General features: G+C 40.6%; 1 protein-coding gene across 5 annotated transcripts in view; it reads left to right on the top strand.

Moving 5' to 3' along the window:
- Positions 1–17,630, top strand: part of TTC39B (tetratricopeptide repeat domain 39B) — a 77,885-nt gene that overhangs the window by 39,914 nt on the left and 20,341 nt on the right. For 3 of the 5 annotated variants that reach the window (XM_064404791.1, XM_064404792.1, XM_064404789.1), the window contains 3 exons: positions 13,352–13,456; positions 14,700–14,831; positions 16,638–16,714. In XM_064404791.1, coding sequence (XP_064260861.1) covers positions 13,362–13,456; positions 14,700–14,831; positions 16,638–16,714 — 304 coding nt within the window. In that variant the 5' untranslated portion in view covers positions 13,352–13,361. Of the gene's footprint in view, positions 1–3,358; positions 3,378–3,427; positions 3,597–13,351; positions 13,457–14,699; positions 14,832–16,637; positions 16,715–17,630 lie in introns of those variants that run through there. The other 2 variants (XM_064404793.1, XM_064404794.1) reach the window with 2 other exon arrangements.

Raw genomic sequence — 17,630 nt, 5'->3', positions numbered from 1 at the left:
AGTGTAACAGGAGTGGAACACTGCTGCAGACTGGGACCAGTGGGGATCAGGAGAGGGGAGAACATTCTTGGGAATATACTAGTATGGTGAACAAGGGCTGAACTGGGATGGAAGGAACAACTGCACAAACCAATAGAACTTAAGAAGTTAACACGTGCCTACAAAGGCCTATGGGAGGGAAGCACTTCTCACCCTAAAACTAGAGGGGTGTTTCTCCTCTCCTTGCCTTCTTCGGCCTCTCTAGGGCTGGGACATTACAGCCCTAGTGGGCCTTGGACCTCTGCATGGGAGGGCTGGATTTTAGTTTATTTTATGCTAAGTAGGCACAGAAGTACACAGCACAGGGTCAGGTGTGTGGTAAAAACACCGTGTGGTCTGCACATAGTTCCCTTGGTATGTGGAGAAAAGGGAAGAGGGATCCTGTCAAGTAAAAAGCTATAAAATGACCACTGTTCTTGGACATTCCAAGGGATCAGTAAAGTTGAAGTAGAGCAGTGTACAAAAATAATCAGAGCCTTCTACCCAGGAAAATGGAACTATGGGATAGATTCTATCAAGGATCAACTGCTATTTCCCATTAAGTTATGTTGTGGCTGTTTAAGACTGATGAGATAGTTACACTTTTTGATACGGTAAAACATAAACTGTTCAATATTGAATTTTCTTGAACCAATTCATTGCTGCAAAGAGAAGGATCTACTTCAGGAAGCATATAAACATTCTATATAGTAACAGTATCAGATTTTGACAGCATATTATGACTATTTGACGTAACAATCTTCCTGCAGAAGACAAGAACCAACTGAGAGCAATCCATTTTAAAGCTGTTTTGTCATCGTTAGACCGGCACTAAATACTCCAGCAGATGCTTGCATAAGTGTTGTTCAAGAAGAGTACTGCATATGGTAGCTTCTTGCTGCCTTACCTGTCGATACTGTAGCTCACATGTGAACTATGTAGTTCACATATGAGGTGATATTTATTTAAGTTTATGGAAGTAAATGCCTCTAAAATACTTTCCTTCTGATTAAGCTTCTCTAAATGTTAAGGGTCACTTATTTGCTAAAGCATTTATGTTCTGGGAAGATTTTCTCTTAATTGGAATATATCTTGTTTTCTTGATACTTGTACTCAAGAGAGCACTTTATCCATATTCCCTGCATTTTTTAGAAGGCCTTATTTTTCCTCCTTTAGTTTGTGTCAGACTTGCCTCTCAGTATGATTATCTTAAAACAGTTATTGCTAGTTTCACTTTTGTGTGGTCTTTATTACTTAAAATTTTGCTTTATTCCAACTAATCATTACAAACATTTTCAGTAACTGTAGTGAGACTTCCTTTGATAAGAACAGCTGAATGAAACCAATTTGCTGGCAATTCAATGTTGTTTATCAGATAACACTAATTATTTTGGCTGGGTTGTAAAAAGAGCCAACAAAATGTTTTAGAAGTTTAAGAACTAAATTCTTCAATCCCTATTCACGCTAAGTGTTGCTTGAACATTTGAGTCTAGCTGATATTAATAAGGTGATGTGTGACTCAGTCCTAAATATTTAATATAAAAGGTGGAAAGCATTGATAGATTACAGGTAATTTTTTTTCTGCAGTTTTCCCATTACTAGTTCCTGAATCCCCTTCCAAGAGAACAGTTGGTAAATCACTGATCTTGTGTGATTGTTTAAAGCTTACTAAATCTTCTGCAAATACAAAGACAGCCACATATATCAAATTAATATTTAACTTTAGCTATATAATGGGTTTTCGGAAATATTCTTACACTAAGCCCTGATGTAGAGAGATAGACGTCATTGTCTAACTCATTACTTGTGTTTACATAATTTTTAAATACTACCACAGTGACTTTTCCTTTGTTTTAGGCTGGTAGTTATGCTACCTTTTTATTTTAATCTATAGAGGGGGAAAAAGGAAAGGAACTTCAGCTATAAACTGTTTTGACGTTTTAAATTAATAATATTCTTGTTCTGTGTACATCTTGAGGACTGTCATCCTAATAAGTGAGTATTCCAATATGTATGGGGGTTTTCAGATTGTATTCTTATGCCTTGTTTCTGTTGTGGTTCCAAGTTGTTTGTTGATGAACCTCCTTAAAATGGCTAATAATTAACTTGCTTATGGACTGTATATCCCCACTGAATTGGAATAATTTCATTAGTTTAGCACCAAGCTCAAGGTACACAAACTGTTGCTGGAATTCACAACATTTCCTCTTTTTCCTAAAAGAAGTTCGAAATAGTAATGAGAGGAAAACTGAAAAAAATGCTATGTGTTGGGGAAAAATATCCCTAAAATGTCAGGATTGTAACATAGTGGCATTTTATTCTCCTGTAATGTAACATTATTATCTTGGTGTAACATTCAGTATAGCACATTTTTCTGTTCTTTATTTCATTTTGAAGTGAATGTGATTTTACTGGTTTTGTCTGGGGTAGCATTAACTTTCTTCACAGTCACTGGTATGGGGCTGTGTTTTGGGTTTGTGCTGAACATGGGATTGATAATACAGGGATGCTTTTGTAGCTGGTGAGCAGGGTTTACACACAGCCAAGGCCTTTTCCACTTTCTGTAATGCCACATTGGTGAGGAGGCTGGGAGTGCATAGGATGTTGGGAGGGCACACAAGAGGGACAGCCAGCATGTATTTCAGAGGTGCAGGTCCTGCCTGACCAACCTGGTCTCTTTTATCACCAGGTGAACTGACTGGTGGATGCAGGAAAGGCTGTGGATGTTGTGTACCTGGACTTCAGCAAGGCCTTTGACACTGTCTCCCACAGCAATCTCCTGGAAAAGCTGGCAGCCCACAGCTTGGACAGGAGCACCCTTCACTGGGTTAAGAACTGGCTGGATGTCAGGCCCAGAGAGTGGAGGGGAATGATGCTGCATCCAGCTGGTGGCTGCTCACTAGTGGTGTCCCGCAGGCACCAGTGTTGGGCCCAGTCCCGTTAAATATCTTCATTGCTGGTCTGGATGGGGAAATTGAGTATGTCTGCAGTAAATTCACAGATGCTACCAAATTGGGTGCAAGTATCGATCAGCTGTAGGGAGGATAGGAGAGCTCTGCAGAGGGACCTGGACAGGCTGGATTGATGGGCCAAGTGCAACAAAATGAGGTTTAACAAGGTCAAGTGTCAGGTCCTCTGCTTTGGCCTCAATAGCCAGTGCCCCATGCAGCCCTACAGGCTGGGACAGAGTGGCTGGACAGTGGCCAGGCAGAAATGGACCTCGGGAAGTGACTGACAGCAGCTGAACATGAGTCAGCAGTGCCCAGGTGGCTGAGAAGGCCAATGGCATCCTGGCCTGTACCAGCAACAGTGTGGCCAGCAGGAGCAGGGCAGGGATTGTCCCCTTGTACTTGGCACTGGTGAGGCCACACCTTGAGTTCTGTGTGCAGTGCTGGTGCCCTCAATTTAGAAAGAATGTTGAAATGCTGGAGTGTGTTAGGAGCAGGGCAGTGGAGTTGATGAAAAGTCTGGAGCACAAATGCTGTCAGGCGTGGCTGAGGGTTTTTTAGCTGAAAAAGAGAAGGCTCGAGAGTGACCTTATCATTCTCTACAACTGCCTGAAAGGAGGGTGTAACAAGGTAAGGATCAGTCTCTTTTCAGAGGCAGCCAGCAACTTGACAAGAGGACATAGTCTTAAGCTGCACCAGCGGAGGGCCAGGCTGGACATTAGGAAGAATTTCTTCACAGAAAGAGTTACTCGGCATTGGAGTGGGCTGCCCAGGAAGATGGTGGAGTCACCAACCCTGGAGGTGTTTATGAATCAAGACTGGGTGTGGCATTTAGTGCCATGGTCTAGCTGACACAGTGGTGTTTGGACTTGATCTCAAAGGCCTTTTCCAACCTAGTTATTAATTCTGTGTGATTGTGCAGTTCAGGTTACCCAAACTGACCAAAGGGGTATTCCAGACCATATGACATCATGCTCAGTATATAAAGTGGGGGAGAAGAAGGAAGAAGGGGAGGACATTCGGAGTGACAGCATTTGTCTTTCCATGTTACCATTATGTGTGATGGGGCCCTGCTTTCCTGGAGATGGCTGAACCCCTGCCTGCCCATGGGAAGCAGTGAGTTGATTCCTTGTTCGTACAGCTTTTGTTTTCCCAATTGAATTCCCTTTATATCAACCTACACATTTTCTAGCTTTTACCCTTCCAATTCCTTCCCTGGTCCTGCCAGTGTGAGAGTGAGTGAGCGGCTGCATGGGGCTTGGCTGTCAGCTGGGGTTAAACCACAAGAGTCTCTTTTGGTACCCAGTGTGGGGCTCAAAAGGTTGAGATCAGGAGATATCTGACTAGAGTGTGTTAAAATAAAATTATTATAAATATTCATTGTATTGGTTTAATAGTTGCTGGTTACAATGTGGATTTATTTGCTCTCATACTTGTAGTATTTTGTCTGTATTATAGAAATAATTCCTTACTTGCAGTATATGTTCTGTGTGGTGTATTTTAAGGGCTTATCACATAGTAGTGTTGCTGGTCACCAATCTGGTATGTCTCTATTCAAGATTGCAGGCACCTTTGTGCTTTGGGAGTCACCTACTGGGAGCAATTAATAATCACATCATCTTTTTTTTGTTCCTCAGAGGAACAGCCTATGAGGGAGACACCTTCCTATATATTTTTCTCCTCCATTTTTTTTCCTTCCTTGTCTTCCAGGCTGCTAGTCAAGATTTTAAAGATGTTTTTGAATATGCTTTGACTGACCTTGAAAACAGCCTGGGTTTTTTTGCTAGGAGCCGGCATGTTGTTGCATATGGTTCAGGTCTTGTGTAAGGTCAGAATAATAACATGAGATCTGCCCAAAAGCTGGATAATTCAGAATGGCAGGGTGTTTGGGGCTGTATGGGCCAGTACCTAGAGCAGTGAGCACCTTCAGTGTGCTTGCACCTTACTCCCGAACAAGTGCAGAATCCAGAAAAACTAGTAAAATACTGAAAAAAGTTGTTCTTTCACAATGTTCAACACTTCTTAGTACCTGCAGGAGGAAAAGAAGGTCTCTAAATATGACAGTGAGATGACAACAGGCCCTGCAGCTGCTTCAGCCACCTGAAACTGTGACTACTCCACTCCCACCGACTGTGGCAATGCCCCTGAAACCACTGAAACAGAGAATCAGCTTGGGCTGGTGTCAGTGGACCCTGCACAGAAACAGAAGAAATATATGTGAAAATCACGCAGTCAAAAAGCTCTAGCAAAAACCAGTCAATGACAAGGAAAGTGAAGATGATGAAGCAGAGACATCACAGGGGAGATTTTTCAGAGCCATTTTCAAGGCCATTACAGTAACCAGAAGAGGAGACAGAAGAGACATGGCTTGATCCCTATCCCTGAGTGAGCTATGGGAGACACAAAATGATTTCAGCACTCATCCATGAGTGTATTGCTGCCTGGCTAGTCTGCTGGTGGCACAATAGAGCCAACAGTGTGGAATGAGAGAGTAAGGAGCCAGGCTGAGATCACTTGCTAAGGACTGAGACACTGACAAAGCAATGGGGAAAAGACAAGTCTTTGGTCTCTGGGGCCGTTCTTATCAAGTATGAGGGGGAAAGATGATATTCCATGTAATTTAGGCAGATGGACTGCAGTACAGAAAGTGACTCACTTCCTAAGGGAATTAGCTGTACAAGAAATTAAGTATTTTGATGTGGACAATGTCCAGGTCCCCACAAAGCCAGACCACATCTTGTGTCAATTACCCATGTTGCAGAAATTTTTACGGAGTGCAGCAAATGAAACCCCTTGACAACAGTAATTTGGAAAGATGATGCACCACCAACAGCAATTGATGCAATTTGGCAACTCGGGTAATATGAAGACAGTATTCCTTCCTCCATCATAGCATCTGTGGAGAAGCTAACCAAGGAACTGATTCAGGAGCTCCAGCGATTCAGAGGGAATATGTCATACTCCCCATGTGAGTGAGCCTGTATTTCATAATTGATCTTCTTCCTTTGAGAGAGAGGATATAGAAGATAGACACCATGGGGTACCCTATGGTTTTACCTGCAGAATCATGGAGATGATACAAGGAAGTGGGATGGACGGGAATACCTTGATTGTAGATGCACTGGTGTGGGAATTGCAGGGAAAATCACCATAACTTGGAAGTTGCTGCTCCAGTCCCCAGTGAACAGTTTTTCAGGCAGATTGAAAGGTCCAATCATACTACTGACTCTATGGATGTAAGCTTGACCCAGGGCCTTTGGGGGGTCCAGTCCAGCTAGCTCTGGACCCTTGGGCCCTTCACAATCTCACAAGGACAAAAGTAAAAGAATGGAGGCGTTCTTTCTCCTTAAGATGAAGGTTCCATATTTATTGTGGAACCATTCCAGGAGGTCCAGGAGAGAGAAAAAGAGATCAAGGGTCTTGTTGCAGGAGACTTTAAACCCAGGAAAAGCAGGGTGGAGGAGAGGGGCCACAGCCAATGGGATACAAGTGATGGGAGGGGTGAAGGGAGGAATAACCTGGGGAGAGACCACCACCACAGGGGCTTTGAGGGAGAGGGGTAAAACAGAACAAACCATGTGATACAAACATACTATTCAGTGCAAAATACCAAACCCAGTGCAAAACAACTAAATAAACTATTTAATGCAGTACAACATATGGAGAGAAGTACAAGTCCATTTCTGCAAGATATTAGTGGGGAACATGGTGACCAGTATTGGAGGTGCCCTGCCTCCACCTGAGGGGAGGAGAGAAATAACCAGGTTTATTGGACCTTGTGGGTTAGATGGCCTGGCACAGGAGCCCCACAGGAGTACAAGGCTTCAGTAGACACTGGTGCACAATGTACCCTAATATCATCAAGCTGCGTAGGGATGGAATTAATTTGGATTTCTGGGGTGACAGAGAGATCCAAACAGCTGACTGTGTTGGAAGCTGAGACTAGCCTGACTGGCATGAGTGGCAGAAGTACCCTATCTTGACAGGAGCAGAGGCTCCATTCATCCTTGGCATAGACTATCTCAGGAGAGGATATGTCAAGGATTCAAAAGGCTGTTGATGGGCTTTTGGTATACTTGCCCACCAACAGATTGAGGAAATTTCAGACATCCCTTTTGTTCAGGGGTTGAAGAGCTGCAGGTACCAGTTGCCACTGCCAGAAGCAGTGTCTCACAGTCTAGACTCTGTAATTCCCATTTATAAACTGGTTTGTCATCTGGAGAGCCAAGGAGTGATCAGCAAGACCTGCTTACCTTTAACAGCCCTGTATGCCAGTATAAAAGTCCAGTGGAGAGTGGAGGCTGACAGTAAACTGTGGCTTGAATGGAGTGGTACCACCTCTGAGTCCTGATGTACTGGATATATTGGAACTTCCATACGAGCTGAAGTCAGAGGAAGCCATGTGGTGCCACAATTGATACTGCTATTGTGGTTTTTTCAATCCCTTTGGGGGTAGAGTGCAGGCCACTGTTTGCTTTTGTTTGGAGCTGTGTTGATAGTACCTGGAATTGACTGCCGGTCAGAAGGAAACACAGCTGCCACAGACTGATGAATACTGGAACAAGGTAAAGCTCTGGAACACCTGCAGTGTATTAGTGATACTGTTTTGTGAGAAAATACAGCAGAACAAGTTTTTGAGAAAAGGAAGCAAATAATCCAGTTCTTTTAAAAGCTGGTTTTGCTGTAAAACAGAATAAGGTAAAGGGACCTACACAGAGATCCACCTTTTAGGAATCAAATGTCAAGATGGACAGTGTCAGATCCCAGTGGTTTTTATTAAGGTAACAGTGTTGTCTCCAGCAACTAGCAAGAAAAAGACACGAGACTTTTTAGGTGTTGAGGGATTTTAGAGAATGCACATTCCAACTTGCAGTCTCATTGTAGCCCTCTGTATCAAGTGACCTTGAAGAAGAATGATTTCAAATAACCCTCTGAGCAGCAAAAAGCCACTGAACAAATTAAGTAGGAAATAGTTCATCCTCAGGTCAGTCTGAACATGGGAGGATGTAAAAAATATGCTTTTTATTACAGCAGGAGAGAATAAAGGCTACTTCCAGACCTACCTGGAGCCTCTGGCAGAAAGCTCCAGGGGAGTTTTGAGTCTGACCTCTAAATTTATGGAGCTGAGCATACAGAGGATCTGAAGCCCACTATACTCTAACTGAAAAGGAGGTACTGGCAGCTTTCAAAGATGATTGGTGCTGACACACAGCTTCTGACACCACAGTTACCTGTGTTGAGTTGGATGCTCAAGAGGCGTAAAGGGTGTTGCATTAATCACATAAAGAGTTTGGATAGGAAACCCTTGTCATCCAGGAAACTTGGAATTAATCATGGACTGGCTAGAAGGCAAAGATTTTTGGAATGTCACCAGGCTTGTGCTGAAGAGGCCCCAGTATATAATAAATTCCCAGAAACTGAGAAGCAATATGCCTTGTTTACTGATGAATCCTTCTGTCTTGTGGGAAAGCAGCTGTGTGGAGTCCCCTATGACAAGTCACAGAGATTGCTGGAGGAGAACAAGAACATGAATTGAGTAAATAAACAGAGATGAAAGCCATGCAGCTGGCCTTAGACATTGCTGAAGGAGAGAAATGGCCATTGGTGGGTTTTTTTGTTTTGGTTTGGTTTGTTTTTTGTTTTTTTTGTTTTTTTTGTTTTTTTTTTTTTGTGGTTTTTTTTTTTTTTTTACCTCCACTGATTCATGGATGGTAGCCCTGTGGGGGTGGTGGCAGCAATGGAAGCAGAATAAGAATAACTGGCAATCTAGGAGTAAATCCATCTGGGCTGCTAAGTTGTGGCAAAACATTGCTGCCTGGTTGAAAGGTGTCTTGGTTTGAAAAGACAGATGTCTGCTAAGGAAGGCAGGAGCCTCTCTTGAAATGGAAAATGTAAACCTCCTCCTTCTGAATTTTTATCATTTTGAAATTAAGGGGCTCTCAGGTGAAGATATGGGAATAGGAATAACAGTTGGAAAAATAAAATAACATTAGGAAAAATAAAAAACCCCACAAAAATAAAAATGCAGTAATATAAAACAACACTGACAGAGTCAGGGTGTTGGTAGTAGTCTGATTAAATGGTGGCTGCAGTCTTCCTGGAGTGACAGATGTGGTTCTGTTGAAACTATGATCCTGTAGAAGGGTGTAGGTTTCCTCTGAAGGTCCAGTGGCAGACCAGATGGCCTGGTCTTCCTCTGGGAATCCAGTGGGAAAAGGCTGCCTGTTGTGTTCCAAATCTCACATTATATCCAGGTAGGAATGCTTGACTCCTCCCCTTGGGCAGAGCATCTCACAGTGGGATGATGTAATTTTATCAGTCATGCAGTGAGAATCAATGGTCCATTAACAGGAGATAACTTCCTGGAGAGTGGATGAGTTGTGGAAGAGATAAAGAAAACTGCCCCACCTAGTTTTAACAAGTGGCCCAATTAACAGGAGATAACTGCTCCACCTCTTAACAGGTGGTAATAGAGTACACACTCCCGGCCACATCTGGTATTTGCAACTTAAGACAAAAGCTATTGCCAAGGGTGAAGGACAAAGTCATAGACTTTGCATGGATTCAACAGAATTTTTTTTTGTGGACATTTAAAGAACATTTGACAAAGGTGTTCCACAGACTAGGGGAATGATGTCTGTCTGTATATCTATCAAAACAAATAAGTAGGGAAGGTGATGGGATATTGGGAAGCGTGACACTTCATGTGGCATAAAGGGTTATGGAATAAGGGGTGGATAAGTGTCAGTTTTGGCTAGGGTAGAGTTAACCTTTTTCACAGTGGCTGGTATGGGCCTGTGGTTTGGATTTGTGCTGAACGTGGGGTTGATAATACGGAATTGTTTTGGTTATTGCTGATCAGGGCTTACCCACAGCTGAGGCATTTTCTGATTTTCATGTCGTCACACTGGCAAGGAGGCTGCGTGTATGTGGGAGATTGGAAAGAGACACAACAGGGGCAGGTGACCCAAACAGGGCCCCAAAGGGATATTCTGTACCATATGACATTATGGTCAGTATATAAAGTCAGGGGAAGAAGGAAAGGGTGGACATTTGTAGTCATGGTGTTTGTCTTCTCAAGTCACTGTTACCTGTGATAAGGCCCCCTGCTGTCCTGGAGATGGCTGAGCACCTGCCTGCCCGTGGAAAGCAGTGAATTAGTTCCTTGTTTTGCTTTGCTTGTGTGTGTGGCTTTTGCTTTCCCTATTAAACTGTCTTTATCTCAGCCCATGAGTTTTCTAGCTTTTACCCTTCCAGTTCTCTCCCTGATCCCACTGGTGGGGGAGTGAGTGAGCTGCTGCATGGGGCTTGACTGTCAGCTGGAGTTAAATCATGGTATCAGGTGTGAAATTCATAACAATATCACTGAAGTAGTGTTAACTTAATCTGCTCTGGACTAAAGTAAAGAATATGTTCATCTAATGTGCTAAAATGTATAAAGTTCCTGTCCATTCCAGAAAAACTATGTGGAGATAGGGAAAAAAATAAGATTGAAGGAAAACAGCATGAGTCGGAAAGAGAGTGTGAGTCAGCATTACTGACTGAACTGTTTACCAGACTGTTCACCAGTCTGGTAACTTGCTTAGAAATTGGTTTGTGATGATTTGAGAGTAGAAGAGGAAATGTGCTTATTCTGAGCCTCTGCATAGAAATACCAGCAAAGATAACCAAGTTGTTTCTGAGTCAGTGTGCTCCTTTCTTCTGACTATTCTGCTATCAAGTTATGAATATGAGTTGAAACAAATCCTTCTGGTTATGTTCTTCTGCTGTAGGATGTAGGAAAACAATAGGAAATATATGTGAAGAGTAATGAAATAGGAATGAGGAATTTTCTGGTAGAAAATATGATTCACTTACCAGAAATAACAGTTTGAGAAAACTAGCTTCCCAAGTTTTATGTCTGAAGTGGCAGAGTAACTTCATAAGCATGCTTGGTGCAGAGAACAGTAAATACATCAATTTAAGGAATACTGTTTGCATTGTCCGCAGACTTTGGTCACATATAGGCAGTATCAGGGGAACTAGTCTGTAACAGAGGGAAAAACATGATAGTCAGGTGCTGGAGAGACATGCTACTTACCCATTTAACTGGGAAAATACAGTTTTGTCATGATGCCAGGTTGTGTAAGGACCCTGGTTTATGGGATCAGTGTGCAAATACTAATATATATTGTGGTGATGCTTGAGCTGGTAATGTGATGGGATTTGGGAGCCTGATGGCAAACCATCCACACCTGCAGCTAAAATGCTGTCATGTCCGTGGGTGTGTTAAATGAAATAAAGATTAGATTTTCTGTCCAGGGGAAGTTCTAGCAGTTTCTGATTGCAGAGTTGGAAGTGTGCAGATTTGCAACATACAAGTACAGAAAACATATTTCTGTTCACTGAGATGAGGCTTATTATAGCAGTTGAAAACAAAACATTGCCCTTACACCTTGGTCCTTGCCTTCAGAGAAGTGCTGCAGTGGCGGAGTACTGTGATGTTATTTTTCTGTTATTGCTTCTCATGTGAGAAGCATACTGAAGCTGAACACAATATTTTGAAATTCAATGTTTAAGGCAGTCATCAGTTGTTAAATTACCTGTAGTTACCAGTGGTCTGCCTTTCCTCAGATTGTTTTATAACTGTACGGTTATACATGTCTTGCTTGCCGTTCTCTTCCCTCTCTTGACTTCATATCACTGTTCATATTCTCCATAGTCTGTGAAGCAGAAAATTGCCTCTCATGGGGTTTTTCTGTTCCCATAGTTGAGAGCTTTTGGCCCACCACAAAGTTAGTAACCATGTCTGCAAGGGGGAGAGAACCAAAAGGGCCATTTGTCCTCTGTAATTTTGAAGATTCTACACACCTTAGTACTGACCCTGGCATTTGTTTGGGAAGAGACCTGGAAGAGGCCACTGCTTCAGTGCTAGTCACAAAATAATTGTAATGTGCAAGTATGAAAAAAATACAACCTCATTCTTGGTGTCTAGTAGATGTGAACTTCAGTTACTGATGTGGTGGTGTTTTTTTTTATTTTGCCACTAGAGACAGCTAGTGCCAATTTGGTATTTAAAGGAAGGAAAAATTCCCTCCCCCACTCTCCTCCCACCTGGTTTTTTTTTACCTTCTTGAAAAACTTTTGAAAGCAACTAACCCATTCTTCCTATCAGGAAAGGCAGAGCAAAAGGCATGGACCAAGTGAAAGAGTTTCCTTAGACACAAATATGAAAAGAAGATATAAAAGCATGGTAACACACAGGGGGTAAGGATGATGTGTTATTAAGGGACTAACTCACGTCCTTGCTTGTGTACTAGGAAAAAAAATCAGCCTTTAAATCTAGCCAAAAATACTTGTTTGGAATGTTTTTGCTAGCAGATGGTATTCCTGGAATTAGTTAATAAAATTGAATTGTTTAAAAAATTTTTTTGATCTTTATAAGCAAAAATAGCAGTCTTTATAAGCCGTTTTAACACTGTTCTTTGGAGGGCAAAAAAGCCCCCTGTCCAGTCATATTTTCATGTCCACCCACTCTTTGTTTGTTTTGTGTGTGTGTGTTACTGTTAGATTTAGAACAGCTATACTCCTCTGTTGTTCTCTTTTTAAATTCCTCCTTTAGAGTTCTTCACTTCTGGTCAGTACTTAAATATTTATCTCGTTGACATGATCTGTTGCTTACCACTGCTTAACCGTACTTGGAGAAAGCCCATTATCTAGTTTAAACCTGTTGTTTTAAAGCTGTAGAGAGATTATCTTTCCCAGATCCATCTGTGCACATTGATGGCTGTATAGCCTCTAGCTGTATGTCACTACCATGATTGTCAATTTGTCCAATAATTTGCATGAATTGTTTGGATGAATAATTCGTGAGAGCTCCTGAGTATTTCAGGCAGAACTGGCCAAAGAATGGGTTTGCTGAGATGGCTTCTGCTTAAGCAAGTGCAAGTGCTTTTACTTGAAGTGAATTAGGACAAACAAAAGCTATTGGCATAGTTACAGGTTTCTGACAGGACTATTTGTAGTATACCTGTTTGCTGAATGAGAGTCTGTTTACTGCTTTTTTGATGAAATATTATCTTGTGACCTCTTTTGAGATTCTGATAGGAACACGGAGTCTGAAACAGCATTTGTACTGATGGGAAAAATTGAGAGCTTGGACATGATGATAAATTGAGATTTTCTCTGGTAAGATTAGGAGGACAAAGCTATAAACATTGCCTAAATAAGCAGAGGGTGCGCCTGTGTAACCAAGATAAAGTGTTAAGCATATGCTTTGGTTTTGAAAAGTTAAATTTCGAAAACAAAATCGCTGCAAAAGACCTTCTGTGTTACATAAGGAAAATACATTTCAAAAATTTTTGTTTATATTTACCATTTGAGTAAACTAAGAATCTGTTTTTTAGGGCATCCAAGATGGATCTCAAGTGTGCTCTGGAAGAATGTTCAATGGCACTGAACTTATTTCTAAACAATAAGTTTTCTGAAGCGCTGGAACTACTTCGTCCATGGTGAGATTCTGTTATTTCCTGAAGTTGTTGTAAACAGTATTTAGTACCTGAAGATTAATTTAAAGCCTCTGAAGATAGTAGTTTTAATTTATTCTCTTTTTTTCTGAAAGCATTTCTCTGTATTTGTGTTTTTAAAATTTTTTTGGGGGTCATTAAAACCATCTCAAAAACTGTTTATGAAGCACTGAATTGTTATGTTAGAATTGATCACTCAAGGTGTCTTTCCTCATGCAGAGGGGAGAGGCTGGGGAGCAAGACCTTATTCAATGAATCTTTGATCAAATAATTTGTACAATGAAACTGCTTTTGACAATACAGAAAAGCTGGAACAAAGTTCCAGAATAGTCTTCTTGTTATGTTTTATATTATGTTTGAGTCTTTGCTTATCTTTAAGCTCATCTTGCTATGTTCTGACTATTTTCCTGCCTTTTCCTCACTGAGAAGAAAAGCATGGCAGTGCAGATCTAGGGAATTAAAGAATATGGAGAAGTTCACAGGCGAAACCTGTCTTATCTGTGACTTCCTGGGGAGGCAGTCCGAGTGGTTGATCTTTAGGACTGGGATCTGAATCCCATCCACCATTCTTCTCTTGTCTGTGTCTGAAAGGAGCATGTGGTATTGAGGGATGTGTTGGCAAGAGGGATATGTAGCCCATATTAATAGAGTGGAGTAATGTTCTCGCTCTGCAGTTTAGTGCTAGTAAGAAGGGATTAGGAGTGATATGTTGGTTGATGTTGTATGAAAAAGTTCAAGGACAGCTTTAAATGAAACATCAGAAGGATGACACAGCTGTCAAGTGTTTGCCTTTAGTGCTCTGGAGAGCTCATGTGAGGAAGGCAGTAGGCCAGGGATATTATCTCTTAGAATTAGTTGTAGTTAGGCTCATTGGAAGATGATGTTACTGTTGGAATACCAGGATCTTTCTTGCTGCAAGGGTAGGGTGAATAAAACTCAGGAGACATTGTTTTTGAAGTCTCACTCTGAAGTTTATTATCCTTATCTATTACAGACACACGAGATCAGCTCTCTCTAACAAGTAGAGAAAGTGAGGTAAAATGGTGTCTATTCAAGGCTATTTAAGTCCCAATTATCCAATAAACAGTTATAGGTTATATTCTCAGATCTGCTACTTTCCTGCTTAATCCTTCTAGCTTTTCACAAGTTAATACAAGTGCCTCTGCATTTAATTTTGTATTGCAATGTAAAGTGTTGCTTAAATGCACAAGATTCATGTTTTCACTAGGTCCAAAGATAGTATGTACCATGCACTTGGATACAGCACTATTCTAGTTATGCAAGCTGCAATGACATTTGAACAGCAGGATATACAAATGGGAATTTCTACAATGAAGGATGCTTTGCAAACCTGCCAAAGGTAAGCCTAAGCAAGCCCAACTGTTATGAGATACTAAATCCAAAAAGCATTCATTGTGAAATACCCCACTTCTCTGGATGCTTTTAAAGCAGACTCTTGTCTGTATGAGAGTTACCTAAATTTGTAAAGGTGGAGTAAGTCCCACTACACGATTATTGACGGTGAGGATATTTTTCTACGTGGTATTATGGTAACAACAGACTTGTCCTTTGTGGGTGTTAATAGCCACTACAGTTAGTTAAATGGTTGTTTCACTGTGTGAAACTGACATTACACGATTGAACTGTCTGAGCCATTGACAGCTGTGACTTCTTGTTTTTCCAAAAGTTTAAAGGCATGTATTTTGAATTTTTCCCTCTCAGCATGAAAACAGTCTTCTTTAAAAAGTTGTTTCCAAAGGTTGAAGCAAGTCTAATACAATTAAGCTTGTACTAAGGTTTCTACTGAAAACCAAATAAGTTGTTGTTGTTGTTGTTGTTGTTACAAATGCATTTACCTTACCTTAAAATTTAAAGAGCAATTTCTGTTGCTTACATTAGAAATTATCTGGACTGAACATTTTGCTTCTGCTCTTTCTTTGAACAGCAAAAAAAACCTTAGAAAATTGGTTGTGAAAGCTAAAGTTTTAACAAACCTCTGACAAAAATAGAAGTTACTTCTGCTTTGCTGGTTCTTTATCATATTGGTTATTCTGTATTTTATCACAATGATATCCCAAGAAATGACTGCCAGATATTAGTTTAGACATTTAACACCATTATCTTAGCCATGGCAAAAAAGAAAAGAAATGAGAAAACATTATGAGATGCTATCTGAAGAAGAGAAGGGGTCAGCAGGTTCTGCATCATTTTTGGGTGTGCTGTCAATCTGCAATTTCATTGTTTAGTATGTCTGAAGATTAGATGTTCCTCTAGTCTAGACAGCTGCAATACAGGATTTAATCTCTGCAGAATATAAACTTTAATTCATGAGTACTCTGGTCTAGTGTGTCGCAAAACTCATAAAAATGCAAGAGAAAGGCAATTAAATGTTCAAAGTTGAAGAATTACCATAACTACATGTATCTTAATTAACTATTTTCTTGTATGCATTATGGTAATATATAGTGTCATAATCTTGTTCTCAGGATCCCACAGTTGTCAATGTGTAGTGTAAACAAAAATGATAAGGTAATGCTTAGTATTATAATCAGTGACTCCCTGGCTTACAGAGTGCCTTCATTTTCTGAATATAGAATTGTTTCTCTAGCTTCTTCATAAAGCTGAGTTGTTTGTAAGTTTTGGTCAAAAACTAATTTTTGGAATTAAAATGTGCAGTTGAGATATCTTGGAAGTAAAGTATGTGCTTGTTTTGGTATTTCATCTGACATAAACCACCATAAAATACTCAAGTAATCTTGTTGAAAACAGAGCTCCTTTTCATTTTTTCATTCTAATTCTGAGTGCAAGTTTAAAAAACAGAAAAAAGCAAGTTTAAGAAACAGAAAAAATTTCGAAGTCCAGTTGAAGTGTTTTGCCCAGTATCAGAGACAGCTCTGTAGCTGGTGAGTGGCGTGGGGTTGAAGCTGTCATGCATTTAACGTAGATGAATTTAAGTTGCAAGCATGCATTTAATGTTGGATAGGCTCTTTAGCATAGAGGCATACAAGTCTTTAGACTACTGAAGGAATTGAAACTGTTGAAAAATGATCATTTTGCTAAGAATCTCTGTAAATTTTGGCTGGAAATTTTTAAGAATTCCAGTTATTAAATTCAGGTTTGTGTTGAAATCTATGGCTTTCTTTTCTTCCATGCACAATCTATTTAGATTCAGGAAAAGAAGCACAGTGGTGGAATCCTTGTCCAATCTAGTTTCTAAACAGGCAGTGGATCCGTTGAGTGAAGGTAAGTAGTTAAATAATACAGTTAAAATGAAAAAGTGAAAAAAGCACAAAACTACCCCTACCAATGTGTATAAATATGCTTAACTCTGTGACTTTACTAGTGTCTTACAGTAAATAAACATACACACCATATATGTAATATTTTCTGATTTGAATGCTGAGCTTCAGTGGAGACTTCAGTCTAATTTTTTTTTGTCTCTGAGCATGCATGAATTAAGAAAGGAATGCCTTTCACAACACATTATAGGACTGAAGGGAAATTTTCTTTTTTTGACTTAAGAGAGCTCCCAAAAGTTTAAGAACCATTGATGTGGAGGAGTACACCCTTGTCATTAGTTGCATTGGAATCTGAATATATTAACAAGTTTTGTGCTTGTCTGTTTTGCCTTAAGGTGTTTTGGGAAATGGTATCAGTACATTGTTCATGGCTCTGAAAATGCTGATCTCCTATTTCTGATTCAGGCAGAGTCAAGTATGCATTTTTTTCTAACCTGGCACAAGAATCCTCTTTAATACTTGGACACATCAAACTCACCACGTATGCACTGTACATACAGCAGCCTTGTGCATGTGGCTGGTCTTGCAGCATGGGTGCAGAGCAACTTGTGTCATGTGTGTTAAATCAAATGTATTTTAGTGCTGCATGAAGACAGAAAGTCTGCCTGGGGCTTTCAGTTTGTTAAGCATGACTTGGTGAAAACCTGTTCATAATGTCTCAGTAGATGTAGGAAGAGCCTGAACCTCCAGAGGTTAATTTACAGAAATTTCTTGTAAGACATGGAAGGAGGCCTGAAAGGGTGCTGTGGGCTGTTAAGCTTAGAATCAATGAAAAGTGCAGGAGACCATCTACCAGAATGTCAGGTAGCTTTTGCCACAGACTGAGGTCAGCTCTGACAATATTTTGTCTGAGAAGAAGG

The sequence above is a fragment of the Passer domesticus genome, chromosome Z (genome assembly GCF_036417665.1).
Source record: "Passer domesticus isolate bPasDom1 chromosome Z, bPasDom1.hap1, whole genome shotgun sequence".
NCBI lineage: Eukaryota > Metazoa > Chordata > Aves > Passeriformes > Passeridae > Passer > Passer domesticus.
Note: the sequence above shows the minus strand (reverse complement) of the source record. Positions and strands in the feature narration are given on the sequence as shown.